The sequence below is a fragment of the Balaenoptera ricei genome, chromosome 20 (genome assembly GCF_028023285.1).
Source record: "Balaenoptera ricei isolate mBalRic1 chromosome 20, mBalRic1.hap2, whole genome shotgun sequence".
Lineage (NCBI taxonomy): Eukaryota > Metazoa > Chordata > Mammalia > Artiodactyla > Balaenopteridae > Balaenoptera > Balaenoptera ricei.
The window spans coordinates 56924599-56938017 of record NC_082658.1 but is presented as its reverse complement, the minus strand read 5'-3'; the positions used below and the strand labels follow the sequence as shown (position 1 = coordinate 56938017).

The 13419-nt window shown below is 46.0% G+C and overlaps 1 protein-coding gene across 4 annotated transcripts in view; it reads right to left on the bottom strand.

The window, feature by feature from the left end:
- The window catches only part of USP43 (ubiquitin specific peptidase 43), a 106360-nt gene extending 93755 nt beyond the window's left edge, over window positions 1–12605 (bottom strand). For 3 of the 4 annotated variants that reach the window (XM_059908459.1, XM_059908461.1, XM_059908460.1), the window contains exons 1-2: window positions 11986–12605; window positions 1076–1207 (exon numbers count right to left, since the gene is read on the bottom strand). In XM_059908459.1, the coding sequence (XP_059764442.1) occupies window positions 1076–1207; window positions 11986–12489 (636 nt within the window). In that variant the 5' untranslated portion in view covers window positions 12490–12605. The remainder of the gene's footprint in view (window positions 1–1075; window positions 1208–11985) is intronic. The other variant, XM_059908462.1, reaches the window with a different exon arrangement.
- Between the last annotated feature and the right edge of the window lie 814 nt (window positions 12606–13419).

The window sequence follows — 13419 nt, the reverse complement described above, 5'->3', positions numbered from 1 at the left end:
CAGGCTCCAGACGCGCAGGCTCAGCAATTGTGGCTCACGGGCCTAGTCGCTCCGCGGCATGTGGGATCTTCCCAGACCAGGGCTCGAACCCGTGTCCCCTGCATTGGCAGGCAGATTCTCAACCACTGCGCCACTAGGGAAGCCCCATCACTGATCTTTATTTAGCAAAGCCCATAGAGAACACAGCTGATTTATCAACTATCAACTAGTCCTATCAAACCTACAGATGATTGTAGGGCTTTCTTACACCCAAAGGTTTGAGGTTTCATCCAAATCTGGGACTGCTGAGTGCACACATGTAAAGATCATCCATCCTGCGTCTTGAGAAAAAAGATTGGGAATCGCTGGCTCTGTAGGATAAGTAACTGAAAAAGCAAGGGTGGAGTTAAAATGGAAGCATCTAAAAATAATAAGCAACGGCACTCATGGCCTCAGATGACCATACTAAGGCATAGGATATTGACAGAAAGGAGATTTTTTTTTTTTCAAACTTTAAACCAAACAGAAACCCTATACACCATATCACTGGGATTAAAGAGGATGAGGAACAGCAATGGGAGGAAACGTCTGGTCTAAAACAAACGGGGAAAAGAGGAAGGAGCAGGGAACGGTACCGTGTGAACAGCAGGCAGAATACACAAAAATCTACGGATCTGAATTTTAAGATTTAGTTTTGAAGAGCTGAGTAAATGTGCAAGGGGAAAAAAGAAAATCAAACACAACGTGTTGGGCTTCCCTGGTGGCGCAGTGGTTGAGAGTCTGCCTGCCGATGCACGGGACACGGGTTCGAGCCCTGGTCTGGGAAGATCCCACATGCCGCGGAGCAACTGGGCCCGTGAGCCACAACTACTGAGACTGCACGTCTGGAGCCTGTGCTCCGCAACAAGAGAGGCCGCAACAGTGAGAGGCCTGCGCACCGCGATGAAGAGTGGCCCCCGCTTGCCGCAACTAGAGAAAAGCCCTCGCACAGAAACGAAGACCCAACACAGCCAAAAATAAATAAATAAATAAAAAATAATAAACCGTATTAAAAAAAAAAACAAAAACACAACGTGTTGTTTCGGGGGCGACTGACCTTGTCGGACCCCAGCCCCGGGGCCGCGCCCTCCAAGTCCTCGTGCACACGATCCAGCAACCAGAGCAGGAACTCCAGGGCGTCGTGCTGGGAATTGCCTTGGAACTGAGAGCCGTACTTGGAGACCGCATTCTGAAAGGAACGGAAGAATGTTTACATTAGCCAAGATATGGAAGCAAACTAAGTGCCCATCAACAGACAATTGGGGACTTCCCTGGTGGCGCAGTGGTTAAGAATCCGCCTGCCAATGCAGGGGACACGGGTTCGAGCCCTGGTCAGGGAAGATCCCACATGCCGCAGAGCAACTAAGCCCGTGCTCCACAACTCCTGAGCCTGCGCTCTAGAGCCTGCGAGCCACAACTACTGAAGCCCGCACGCCTAGAGCCCATGCTCCGCAGCAAGAGAAGCCACTGCAGTGAGAAGCCCACGCTTTGAGGGGCAATTTGGCCCTTCAAACATCCAAACAAGGGCCTGGAAGCACCAAGCCTACCCATGGTCGCGCTTCAGCCTTGACCAGGATGACAAGTCAGAAACAACGTGGGGCGAGAAATGGTCTTTCCTGCTAAAGCCTGTCATTTGGGGAGCAGTGTCCCCAAATGCTGTGAGGGTTCTCTGTATAGGAGGAGGCATCGTTTCTTCCAGAAAGACTACCATTGTGTATCCTGTCCTTTGAAAACCGACATGCTTGTCTGTTGAATATATGTATATATATATATATTTTTTTTAATTAAAGTATAGTTGATTTACAATATTGTGTTAGTCTCAGGTGTACAGCGTAGTGATTCAGTAATTTTGCAGATTCTATTCCATTATAGGTTGTTACAAAATAATGGGTATAATCCCCTGTGCTATACAGTAAATCCTTATTGCTTAACTATTTTATGTATGGTAGTTTGTATCTGTTAATCCCATATCCCTAATTTGTCCCTTTCCCCTTTGGTAACCACAAGTTTGTTTTCTATGTCTGTGAGTCTGTTTCCATTTTGTTTTGTTTCTTTTTTATTTTATTTTAATTTTTATTGAAGTATAGTTGATTTACAATGTTGTTAGTTTCTGCTGTATGGCAAAGTAAATCAGTTATACATATATATATCTCCACTCTTTTTTAGAGTCTTTTGAGTAGAGTTCCGTGTGCTATATGTTTCTGTTTGAATATAGATTCATTTGTATTACTTTTTAGATTCCACATGTAAGTGATATCATATCGTATTTGTCTTTGACTTACTTCACTAAGCATAATATTCTCCAGGTCCATCCATGTTGCTGCAAATGGCAGTATTTCATTCTTTTTTATGGCTGAGAAATGTTCCATTGTATGTTTATACCACATCTTCTTAATCCAATTGTTTTTTTTTTAATGATTAAGGTTTTTTTTTAAGATTTAATTTTATTTATTTTTGGCTGTGTTTGGTCTTTGTTGCTGCGCGCAGGCTTCTTATTGCGGTGGCTTCTCTTGTTGCGGAGCACACAGGCTCTAGGTGTGCGGGCTTCAGTAGTTGCGGCACGCGGGCTCAGCAGCTGTGGCTCGCGGGCTCTAGAGCGCAGCCTCAGTAGTTGCGGTGCACAGGCTTAGTTGCTCCGCAGCATGTGGGATCTTCCCTGACCAGGGCTCGAACCCGTGTCCCCTGCATTGGCAGGTGTATTCTTAACCACTGCGCCACCAGGGAAGCCCCCAATTGTCTGTTGACGGGCACTTAGTTTGCTTCCATGTCTTGGCTAATGTAAATAGTGCTGCTATGAACATTGGGGTGCATGTATCTTTTCGAACTAGTGTTTTCATTTTTTTCTAGAAATATACCCAGGAGTGGGATTGCTGGATCACATGGTAGAATGTTTTGATAGAGGTGACCATGTCTCCTCCCTGAAGCTCTGGTCCTTGGATTGCTGGGGGGCATGCTCGCCTGGCCCCCCACCCACGCCCTCAGTCTATTTCCACGCTGTCTCTCTCTGTTCACCCCAAAGGTGGACAGCTTCTTGTCCTTCTCTCTCCACGGTGGTTTCCTTCATTCCCATGGCGTCAACTCTCCTCTTTGAGAATAACCACATGGCCCAGTGAAGTGGGCTTCCTTAAATACCACGCATGTGGTTCCTTCACTGCCTCTTCCTAAAATGAATGAAACTTGAGAAGTACAAACATCTCCTTCTGTGGTTAGATCACAAAATGTTTGGGCCAGTCCTTAATCCTTTTAATAAATATTTATTTGTTGAGTGCCTACTAGGGGCCAGGCACTAGTCTAGGGCCTGGGGCTACAACGCTGACATGATTCCTTGCCCTGGTGGCACTCACATTCCTGTGCCCTTCATGCTGTCCTGTTAGACGAGGTGACAGCTTCGTCATTTTCTGGGTAAATGCATGTTCCAGCTTTCAAAAAGTTTATTTCAAAGGGCAATATATGCACCTACTTAAAAAAAATAATTCAAAATATAAAAAGAACAGTAATGAAAAGTCTTCCCGGGCTTCCCTGGTGGTGCAGTGGTTGAGAATCTGCCTGCTAATGCAGGGGACACGGGTTCGAGCCCGGGGTCTGGGAAGATCCCACATGCCGCGGAGCAACTGGGCCCGTGAGCCACAGCTACTGAGCCTGCGCGTCTGGAGCCTGTGCTCCGCAACAAGAGAGGCCACGATAGTGAAAGGCCCGCGCACCACGATGAAGAGTGGCCTCCGCTCGCCGCAACTAGAGAAAGCCCACGCATAGAAACGAAGACCCAACACAGCCAAAAATAAATTAATTAATTATAAAAAAAAAAAAGTCTTCCCAGGCCTGGGTGCCCCTCCCCTCCCCAGAGGGAGGACACTTTGAACATTTTCTTACTTAGCATCCTTCCAGGGTCTTTTTTGTGCAAGTACGAGCATCTGAGTGTAAGCAAACCCTCTTTTCTGTATGAGTGCACAGGGCAGGTCTTGTCCGGTGTAGGTCTGTCCTCTGCTCATGCCCACCCAAGGCAGCTGTGTGAGCAAAGCTGTGAACCCAGCGGATCTCACCAAGGCCAATCTAATCAAAGGCCCTGGGCTTTTTTTCTTTTCCTTTTTTTTCATCTTTCCTTGGGACTTAAAGGAAACTTTAGGATGAGCCAAAGCGAAATTCAAGATTTAATTAACTGAAATGCTGGTTCTGAGTCTTTATTTGAAACACACTAGCTGGGGCGCAATGAAGGATCTAGGCTTCTCTGCACTTTGACCCCCAAGCAGGGCTGCCCAATGAGCCAATAAAATGAACCTTGAATAAGCAGTAAATAATGGTGATGTCTGTGGTATAAGTATGTCCCAGGCAATATTGGGAATATATTTCTACTAACAAGTTATTGTTTATCCGAAATTCAAATGGAGCTGGGCATCATGTATTTTACCTGGCAACCCTACCTCCCAGCCTCCCTCAAACCTACATCCTTAGTACCAACATTCCCTCCCAGGGGGGCAGATAGCCCCTCCAGCTCTAAATCTCTAAGATCAGCTCTTTCTCTTAATGTCAGGGTCCTCTTGCAGGTTCCATCTCACACCCGCATCAGTCAAGCATTCTGAGTCTGCCTTCCCAACTGTTTCCATCCCACCCCTTCACCAGAGTCCCATTCCCACTGTTGAGTCCTAACTCCTGTTGATCCAGACCGCAGTGCCTACCTCGAGGGGAGCCCGGCCCCCAGCACCTCCCCCTGACCGCCCACTGCCTGCAGGACAGGACAGACCCTCCTTCCCACAGCCCAGCTGGTAACGTCGTGTCCCCACCCAAACCCTTCCCGACTCGCTGACTCACCACCTAATAATCCAGATTCCTCCAGTCTGGCCCCATCCATCACTCACCACTAGGTCTCATGTTTCAAAGCTCCAGGTAAATGAGCCACTCGGGTGCCCCAAACATACTTTCCCACTTCTATGGGCTACACCTTTACTTATTCTTTCTTCCATGTGAGATCCATTCCTCTCCTGCTAATCAGGCTAATCTTTTAAGACTGACACTCTTGTCCTCTTAGTCTGGCCAAGAAGCCACACAACCTTTCCAGAAAGAATTTGACAACTTCAAGAAGACAGACAAGATAAGGCCTTAATAATGTTCCTCTTTATAAGCATAGTGATTCCACTTTAAGGGGTTTAGCCTAAGGAAATGAGAGATCCAGGCAAAGATATCTCAAAGTTATCTGGGGAGAACTTACTGCACACTTATATCAGATGGCCTTAAAAATTATGCTTGAGGAAATACTAATGAGAAAAGAAGATAAATAATCTTGTTGTTAAAAAAAAAAAAACAGCAAAAATATGTATTTGAGATTTTTAAAATATATTTATATATAGAAAGGTAAAAGACCAGAAAATATATGGCAAAATATTAACAAATGGTTATAGAAAGATGGGACCATAGGTAATTTTCTTTTTCATTTTAATTTGTACATTGCAAATATTTTTTACAGTGAACACTATTCTTTATTGGTCTTTTCCCAATTATAACAGTATCTGGCAGGTATTTTACAGAATTTTTTAAGATAACTTTACCTATTGATTCTACAGAAAACATTCCCATAGAAAGTCTACTGAAATGTAACTAGAACTGCATTAAAGCTAAATCCTTGGGATTTAACTTGGGAGAGATGAATGGCAATATTTGGTATTTCTACCCTGCAATATGGCATAGCTCTATCCGTGTGTGGGTGTGTGTGTCGGTGTGTGTGTGTGTGTGTGTGTGTGTGTGTGTGTGTGTGTGTGTATTTCTTCCTCTCACCACTGATAATTTATAACATATTTGTTTTAAGAAGTATTCCTACTTATTTCATACATTGGGTTGTTTTTAGGTATGAAATCTCATTTTTATATGTTTCTAAATGGGTCTTGCTTTTGACTGTCTATGTTGTACCTGAACCCATTAGCAACAGCGATTATTCTAAAATATGGATTTCTAGAACGATTTAGTAATTTTCCTTCTGTTCAATATTTTTTTTTCCATTTCCACTTCATGTCTTACTGGTTTTGTCCAGAACTTCCAAAACATACAAGTGATGAAGGTATCCTTGTTTTTAAAAAGCAATGCCTCCATCGTATGACTTGAGGCATACTGTATGTCTAAAATTGTTAGTCTAAAATTGATCCTCAAGCACGTGAGCTACGATAAATTCCAGATGGCTGAAATCCTTAATATAGCCATAGAAAAACTAGAAGTACATAACATAGAATGTTTATCAAAAGGTATGATATAAATAAATCTAAAACTTTCCGTAGGGAGAAGGAGAGAGTTGGGAGAAAATATCTGCAGCAAATATGACTAGAGTTAAGGAACTTACAGAAACAAGAAAAAAGAACATTAAGACCGAGGCAGAATGGATAGACAAACCACATGAACAGACAATTCCAAGAGCAGTCTTACAACTAGTAAAAAAGCATAGAAAAATCCAACACCTCACTCCTAATCAAAAAAACAAATGTAAAAACAAGATGCTATTTCTTTTTGTTCAATAAATTAATAAGAGAGAATAAGCAATACTTAGGAAAATATGCATTTCTGGTGTATCTACAACTTGATATAATTATTTGGAAAGAAATTTGTCAATGTGGGTACTAAAAATAATCAAACCCAACAAAATTGATCTAAAAACTAAAAAACAATAAATACTTAAAATTGGGATGGTGATTATACAGGTACATACATGTCAAAACGCATCAGATTCTACACTTAAAATTTTTACTCAGCCCTGAGAAAAGAAATTCTGCCATTTGCAACAATGTGGATGGACCATGAGGACATTATGCTGAGTGAAATAAGTCAGACAGAGAAAGACAGCGTATAATACCTCTTACATGTGGAATCTAAAAAAAAATCAAAATTGGAAAAGCAGAAAATAAAACAGTGGTTATCAGGGGCTGAGGGTGGAGGGATGGGACAGATGGTGTGTAAGGGTACATAGTTGTCACTAGTAGATAAATAAGTCCTGGAGACTAATACATGGTACAGGCAGACCTCAGAGTTATTGTAGGTTCAGTTCCAGACCACCATAATAAAGCAAATATCTCAATAAAGCGAGTCACGTGAATTTTTTGGTTTCCCAGGGCATATAAAATTATATTCACACTCTTCTGTAGTCTCTTAACACTACAATATTACAATGTGCAATAGCATTGTGTCTAAAAAAACAACCTACAGACCTTAATTTAAAAATTTATTATAAAATAAAATTCAAAAAATAATGGCAAAAATGAATAAGTAAATAAATAAATAAAACAGTTTATTGCTAAAAAAAATGCTAACCATCATCTGAGCCTTCAGCGAGTCTAATCTGTTGCTGGTGGAGGGTCTGGCCTCGATGTTGGTGGCTGTTGACTGGTCAGGGTAACTGTGGCAATTTCTGAAAATAAGACCACGATGACATTTGCCGCATGGATTGACTTCTCCTTTCACTTGAACACTTACGAGGCCATTGTGGGGTTATTAATTGGCCTAATTTCAATATTGTGTGTCTCAGGGAAGAGGGATGCCCAAGGAGAGGAGGGAGAGAGGTGGGGGAACAGCCGGTTGGTGGAGCAGTCAGAACACACACATTTATTAAGTTCAGCATCTTATATGGGCGTAGTTCACGGCAGCCCAAAACAATTACAATAGTAACATCAAAGATCACTGATCACAGATCGCCATAACAAATAAAATAACAATGAAAAAGTTGTAGATACTGTGAGAATTACCAAAATGTGACAGAGACCCAAAGTGAGCAAATGCTCTTGGAAAAAGGGCGCTGATAGACTTGACCGATGCAGGGTTGTCACAAACCTTCAATATGTAAAGCACACAATATCTGCAAAGTACAGTGAAATGAAGTGTACCTGTACAGTGATTATAGACAACAAAACTGTACTATAAACAATAAACTTGCTAAGACACTAGATCTTAATTGTTCCCAGCACTAAAACATGACGAGATAGGGGTGTTAACCAATGCTACTATTGGCAATCATACTGCAATACAAATGTATCAAACCAATGTATTATATACCCTACACAGTGTTATATCTCACATACAACTCAATTTTTTAAAATGGGTGCCTTTCACTGTACATAATTTATACCTCATAAAAGTTGATTTAAAAAGCAACAAACATAAAAAGAACAAAACAGTCATCTTTGCTTTGACCATGTCGTTTCACTTCAAGGAATTAAGCTTATGGAAATGATCAGAGCTGAGGACAATGATTTAAATACAAGAATTTTCAACATAGCATGATAGCTGGAAAATTGTACAGTACATAAACATCTCCCTAGGGATTGGTTCGTTTAATGAAATATTACACAATCATTAAAAATTAAGTTTTATAAAAGATTTTAATGACCAAGAGAAAGTCTTACGAGAATACTTAACTGAAAACAGCAAGATACAAAACTAGAATTTCCAATTGTTTGCACATGATTTGAAGCACATCAACACACTAATGATGGTTATCTCTAGAGGGTGGAGTTCCAGATCTTTTTTTTTTTTTTTTTTTTTACATTTTGGCATTTTCCAATTTTTTATAGTTATATACACTTAATTACATCATTAGAAATCAAAGTATTATGAATAATACCATGGACAGGATTTTTAAAATGTATTTATTCATTTGCTCTTAAAACAAAGAGTGGTCTTACTACCACTGGGACACTGGGTGACTCAGGGCGCAGGGAGGGGGAACGCCACAGACCCATGCCTTTTGCGTGGCTGGGCTGCGGTAACTCACTCCAGCCTGCTGGCTGCTTCTCAGCTTCCTGCCTTCCTTGGTCTGAAGCTAATAATCCCTCTTAAAGGCCAAACTCCTTTACACAACCCTCTGTGGCTTCTCCCAAACCCATTCTCCGGCCCCTCCCCCCAGCCACATAGGCTTTCATTAATTCCTTTTATCAGGCACTTATCCTGCCCAGCCCCACCCACCTCAGTGACTGGCAGTTTCAGTCTCAGGAACTATAATGCACTTTCCCACCCTCTCATGTCCTTAGTTGGCCCTTCATCCTTCAAAATTCAACTCAGTGGTTCCCTCTCCTGGGAAGACTTCCTAGCCCACCTCCTCACACCACCTTCCCCCAAACAATCACATCCTCCTGCCAGAATTGCCATAGAGCATCTTTATTTTTTATTTTTTTATTTTTTTTAACATCTTTATTGGAGTATAATTGCTTTACAGTGCTGTGTTAGTTTCTGCTGTATAACAAAGTGAATCAGCTATATGCATACATACATCCCCATATCCCCTCCCCCTTGCGTCTCCCTTCCACCCTCCTTATCCCACCCCTCTAGATGGTCACAAAGCACCGAGCTGATCTCCCTGTGCCATGCAGCTGCTTCCCACTAGCTGTCTATATTACATTTGGTGGTGTATATATGTCAATGCTACTCTCTTGCTTGCTCTCTTACTTCATCCCAGCTTACCCTTCCCCCTCCCCGTGTCCTCAAGTCCATTCTCTACGTGTGTCTTTATTCCTGCCCCTAGGTTCATCAGAACCATTTTTTTTTTTTTAGATTCCATATGTATGTGTTAGCGTACGGTATTTGTTTTTCTCTTTCTTACTTACTTCACTCTGTATGACAGAGTCTAGGTCCATCCACCTCACTACAAATAACTCAATTTCGTTTCTTTTTATGGCTGAGTAATATTCCATTGTATATATGTGCCACATCTTCTTTATCCATTCATCTGTCGATGGACACTTAGGTTGCTTCCATGTCCTGGCTATTGTAAACAGAGCATCTTTATTTTGTAGCACTTGTCAGCAGTTCTAATCGTGGGCCCGTGGTATTACTTCACTCACATCCATCTCTCTCACTGGACCGTAAGCTCCAGGATAGGAGCCCCAGGGTCAGGTTTTGCACTCATCACCCCACATGTGTTCCATGCTCCCTCTATAGTATCTAGACACTCAATATTTGTTGAATGAATAAATGTTTCCTCATCTGTAAAATAAGAGGAGCCCACCTAGACTTCAATCCCCAAGGTTTAAAAGCACAGATTCTGGAATCCTTCCCCACTCTCTCCAAGGCTGCCTACCAGGAAAGTTCCAGGAACCCCTGGCTTATAACACCCTTACTAACATATTAACAGTTTGATTATCCTTCAGCTCCCCGAGGCTCACAGGGAGCTTCTTGGCTCTAGGGATTTGAGAGCAGGCGAGAGAGACAGGAAACGCTGGTGAGTCATGGAGGGTGATTACTAATTTGGAAGACTTTTCAAGCTACTCCTGTCTCTCCCATTGCTGCAGTAACTGGATGCGAATGCATGGAGCAATAGAAAAGGTACACAGGATTACCTCTCTCCCTCCAGGTCTCTGCAGGTGAGGAGTTATAATTAGCTCATTTTACCCTCACAACAACCGTATAAGAAGATAGGTACCGCTAGAGTCCCATTTTACAGATAAGGAAAGCTGAGGCACAGTTGAGATTTTAGTAACTTGCTCAAGGTAACCAAGACCTTGCTCTGAACCACTAAAGGATACTGCCTCTCACATTTAAAAAGCAAATGATGCCAAAAGGAGATATTACTGACACCCATTTGACCCACTGACGCCTGCAGAACAGTGCTTCACTAGTGGAAGCAGGAGAGAGGACGGTGGGGGTTGGCATCCTCGTGGGTCACATGGCAAGGATTGCTTTCTCAGGCTGAAACTCAAGAGCAGTGATGCTTGTGGAATGAACACTGACAAGTTCCCTCTCCCCCAAGAACAACGATCCCTAGTCTTTGGGGAGCTTCAGCTCTCTGCCCAGAACTGTGGTTTTTTAGCAGGAAGCCAGCCATGCGCGTCAATTATCAGCACTCTTTAATCCAACTGGGACCCCAGACAAATGCCCCGCTTTAATCCTGGGTGAAGTGATACACATAACTTCCAAAGCCTCATGACCCTGCAGCATACCCGGTAAGTAGACCGTGACCCCAGGAACAAAGGATACAAACCCACGCTAACGCATCCTAGGGGATTTCATTCACACTAAGCAAAAGGATGCCACCTCCAGTATAGCACACCCACTGCCTCTCCCAGGCCCTCAGCGCAGTACCTGGCACACAGGTTCTCAGATTTCAATGGGCTTAGAATAAAAGCCAAACTCCTTACCGTTGCCTCCAAAAACTTACATGATCTGGCCGACCTCATCTCCTCCGCACTCTACTCTACTGGGCAAGTGCCACCCGAGTTTTCCTTCATGCCTCCAGTTCTCAGCTCCTTCAGGCCTCTGGTCTTTGCACTTGCTGCTCCCTCCCCCTGTGGGGATTACTCCTAGATCTTGGCCTGGCTTCGTCCTTCTCATCATTCACCTCCTTCCTCCTAGACCTTGGCCTTCGAAGTCCGACTCCCCGCACCGCACTAGAAACTAGAGTGGAAACTATCCCTGGCGTTAGAATAGTCCTCCGATACTTCAACTAGTGTTTGCTGAGCGCAGAAATGCTTAATACGCTCAAATCTACCAGCTCCCTGCACTCACCCGCCTCAAGCGCTGACACATTAATCAACTCAAAACAAAGGCGATGGGCTTCCCTGGTGGCGCAGTGGTTAAGAATCCGCCTGCCAATGCAGGGGACGCGGGCCCGAGCCCTGGTCCGGGAAGATCCCACATGCCGAGAAGCAGCTAAGCCCTGCACTACAACTACTGAGCCTGCGCTCTAGAGCCCGCATGCCACAACTGCTGAAGCCCGCACGCCTAGAGCCCGTGCTCCGCAACAAGAAAAGCCACCACCGCAATGAGAAGCCCGCGCACCGCAACGAAGACCCAACGCAGACAAAAATAAATAAAAATGTAAAAATAAATTTAATTTTTTTTAAAAAAAACGATAATCCGAGGCTTAACTGGCAAATGCCATCTAGAAAAGTCCCCAAGAAACCCCTTTCCTGATGGAGCACCCAACGGTCCAGAAGGGAAACCCGAAAGGCCGGAACGTGGCTGCCGCCGAGCGGTCAAGGCTGGAGGCAGCCCAGCGCTGCCTACCTTGAACTCGGCGGAAAGTTGGGGCGTGTATTCGCGCGTCCAGAGCGCGCGCACCAGCGCCGCCAGCTGCTCGGTGACCTCGGCGCGGCCCGGCGCCGCCCGGTAGCGCCCCAGCGCCAGGAACTCGGCCAGCAGGTCGGTGTTGCTGAGACACTGCACCACGGCGTTCATGAAACAGGTGTTGCCGTGGTTCTTCAAGCCCTGAGCTCCCGGGGTCCGCGCCCCGTCGCCGGCGGGGAGCTGGGGCTGGGGTCGGGGCGGGCGCTCCTCCCCGGGGCTTCCGGGCGCAGCTGGATCCGGGCCCGCGGGGCCAGCAAAGCCTCCCTCCCCGTCGCCATAGCCGTGTCCCGGCTGGGGCTGGGGCCGGGGCGGCGAGTCCCCGGGGCGGGAGCGGCTGCCCAGTGCCAGCAGGAAGCGGCCAAACAGGCGGCGCAGGGAGCGGCGGCGGCGAGGCCGGGGCGCGGGCGGCCCCTCTCCGGTCGCGGCCCCCGCGCCCGGGTCCATGGCTCCCGCCGGCGCCCCTCCCGGAGCGGAGCCCCCAGCCTCCGGGCGCCGGAAGGACGAGCAGCCAACAGGCCCTTCCAGGCTCGGAAAGGCGCCCGGGCGCCGGCTACCTGCGGGCCAGGTGTGCCGGGACCGGGCGGAGGCGGAGCCAAGGGCGGGGCCGCCCCGCCCCACGCGGGAATCAGGCCGCAGGGCCCGCCCCGGGCAGCGCCCAGCCGCCCCCACCCCCGCCGGCTCCCGCCCCCGCCGCTCGGACCAGGAATAAAAGCACTGGAGCACAGAGTTCTGGTTCCTTCCCCCTTCCTTACCTCTTTTAAACCTACCGACCTGAATTTAACCTCTGCTCCTAGTCCCCTCCCAGCCTTCAAGCTGTGAAAATAATAGAGGAATGATAAATGGGAACGCCCTAGTAAATTGCAAAGCCCTGGATATTGCTAAATTTCTTGTAATTACGTCCAGGCGAAGGTGAAGAGGAGGGAAAGGAAGACTCCCCAAAGGGCAGCCTCCGGCGTAGCGAGAGACGCGCACTGGGAGCGGCGAAGGGGTGGAGAGCACCTTGGTGCCGCTGGTTCCGCCGCAGGCTCAGGTGTGTGCGGACAGGTGGCGCCACCTCCTTCCAGACCGTCTGCCCCGCAGGGGAGGCAGAGCCTTTGCGGGACCCGCCATCCTGGGACCCGAACTGGGAAACGCGTGTAGAAACACCCGGGATGGTTGTGGTTTGCTTGTTTAAATTACAGGCTAGATTAGAGAGTTTATCAAAACTTGCAAGCGAGACTTGACCGTCCTCGGTCTATTTGGTGGAGAAACGGGCTCAGAGAGGTTAACGCAATGGACTGAGGCCACACGACCCGTAAGCAGAGAAGCCGGAACTCGAGCAGGGTCTGTGGACTGCCAACCCCGCAGCTTAGCTCTTTCCAGCCTCAGTATTTG